At 44.1% G+C, this 2,375-nt stretch overlaps 1 protein-coding gene across 1 annotated transcript; it reads right to left on the bottom strand.

Moving 5' to 3' along the window:
* Nucleotides 1–530: 530 nt before the first annotated feature.
* Nucleotides 531–1,978, bottom strand: LOC122651917 (3-ketoacyl-CoA synthase 12-like). The gene has a single exon (XM_043845485.1). The coding sequence runs from the start codon at nucleotides 1,960–1,962 to the stop codon at nucleotides 547–549; it is 1,416 nt and encodes a 471-aa protein (XP_043701420.1). The 5' UTR covers nucleotides 1,963–1,978; the 3' UTR covers nucleotides 531–546.
* Nucleotides 1,979–2,375: the final 397 nt, after the last annotated feature.

Below are 2,375 nucleotides of genomic sequence, written 5' to 3'. Positions count from 1 at the left end.
TTTTCCACATGTGATAATGTGGATTGTGTACATGTGATAATGAAAATAATAGGAAAGAAAGCCTATCTAAAATAAACACTAGAATCGTATATAGAGTTTCCATATGCTTGGAACTCTATATACGTCAATAGCAATGAATAAGATCTCTCAGGTCAAAGGTCAACTGATGGGTACAAATCTCATCCTCAGATAACTTGCACATTTATGCAATGAAAACTCATTTATGGTAAAATACAATTTGACGACCATATGAACGGAATGTCTGATTCAGTCCCTAGCCGAGAACCGTTTTGGGTGAAAATCCCATGGAACAACTTACAAGCCCAATAAAATATACATGGCATGCGTAAAAAGAAATAAACATTTTATTATTAAACCGGGTTTGACGAACACATATGCAACATAGTTTACATCTTAACCAGTACACACTTAAGGTTCAAGCAAGCAATAGGTTTTTAGAGGATAAGACTGAAGGAAAGACAAATAGCCACCCAACTAGCCACAAATCTATATTTGTTCAAGCAATAGCAAGAACAATGTATTTGTTCAATCCCGAGAGAAGTTTTCAGGGTTCTCGTCCATGACCCAACTAAACTTCTCCATGAAAGGGTTTACTAGGTCTTTTGGAGGATACCTATCAATACAGTCTCTCCACACATTGTCATCTTTCAAATCTCTCATTACCTCCCACAGACAGCTACTACACTTGAAACCTGCACCAAAGGTTATCATCAGCACCTTATCACCTTTCTTAAGCCTTCTCTTTGCCTCCATGTAGCCCAGTACATACCACGGGCTACTGGCCGACGTGTTTCCAAACCGATGAAGCGTCATCCTCGCCGGCTCCAAATCATACTCCGTCAGCTCAAGACTCTTCCCAACGCTGTTGATAACCGCTTTTCCGCCTGTGTGTAGACAAAAATGGTCAACACCGGTTTTAAATCTCACAGTCGGACCGGTTCTATTGTTTCCTCCTCCTCCTGTGCTTTTGGAAGAGTCAGGCAAAGGAGGGGATGGCTGTCGGATCAGCCATGACACGATGATGTAACGGAGAAGCTCCTTTAGTGGTAGAATCTTGGGGGCTAACTCTCTGAGGTTCTCAGACAAAGCTCGGGTGGCAGCCCTGGGCAAATTTCGGCTCAGGTGAAACCCGCGTAGCCCTTGTTCGTCTTCCTTCTGAACTGCACACTCGTGGGCTTCGTCGCTGGCACCTAGGTGGGTTCGCACAAGGCCCTTGAGCCGGAACATGGCCCGGTGCCGGAGAGTTGGGTTGTTTGTTAACAGTATAGAGCATCCACCACACCGGAACAGACAATTGACGAGCATCATGGACTTGTCGTTGCCGGAATACCAGTTCGGACCGATCGACTCTGACGCTACCACAACAGCAAACGCTTTCTTGTAAGACTTGAAGACGTTCTGGACGATGTCAATGGAGATGAGGCTTGCACTACAGCCCATCCCTGAGAGATTAAACACTTTAATGTCTTCTCTCATCTTGTATCTGTTGATTATCCTTGCGGCCAGGGAGGGTTCTGTCGAAAACATTGATACATTCACGACGAGTATGTCGATCTCCGACGGAGAAACTCCAGTCTGGTGGAAGAGTTTGTCGAGGGTATCGTAGAAGAATTCATCCAGCTCGGAGATGCCATCCAGGAGACTAAGAGATTCTTCTCCACCCAAGATGACTTTTTTGGGTATGTAAGTCTCTTCGCCAATGCCACAGTTGACGATGGATCGCAGCAAGAACTTTAATTCGTGGATGCCCAGGTTCTTGTTTCGCATTATGTATTTGTCGGCAATTTCTGTGTCAAACTTCCTATCGTCGGAGGGCTTGAAGCACTCGTAGTGGAGTATGTAGCAGCTGCTTTGCTTTTTCCATTGATTCACCAGCTTGACGAGGCAGGACATTATTAATGGAATCGCAAGAACCAACGCGGCCATCATCAAGAGTTCCATGAAGGAATGAATGAGTGACTGTGAACGAGAGATTGAATTTAGTGAGGATGAAGTTGTTTCATATGGATGTGGAATGAGACTTGATAAGTTCACATTTATAGACCTGAAACATTAAAAGTTCACCCAAATTTTGAATAAAGAAAAAGTTGAACTCGTGAAGATAAACATCAGTAAACCCCACCTGGATCTCTGAAGAATTAACGCAAAACGCCCACCAACTTATGTGAGCGGCCCATGAATAAGCAAAAATGTCTATCAATAAATGATAAACACCTCAGCCGATGGGGAGATTAATCTCCCGTGTAAAAGTACTTTCACTTTGTTTAGTAATCCGGATGCGGACCTCCCTGAATTGTGTGAACAGCAGCATGCTCGATTGGTTGGAGGCTTGCAAGTTGAAGTGCTTGTCGCCC

Source organism: Telopea speciosissima, chromosome 2 (assembly GCF_018873765.1).
Source record: "Telopea speciosissima isolate NSW1024214 ecotype Mountain lineage chromosome 2, Tspe_v1, whole genome shotgun sequence".
Classification (NCBI taxonomy): Eukaryota; Viridiplantae; Streptophyta; class Magnoliopsida; order Proteales; family Proteaceae; genus Telopea; species Telopea speciosissima.
Note: the sequence above shows the minus strand (reverse complement) of the source record. Positions and strands in the feature narration are given on the sequence as shown.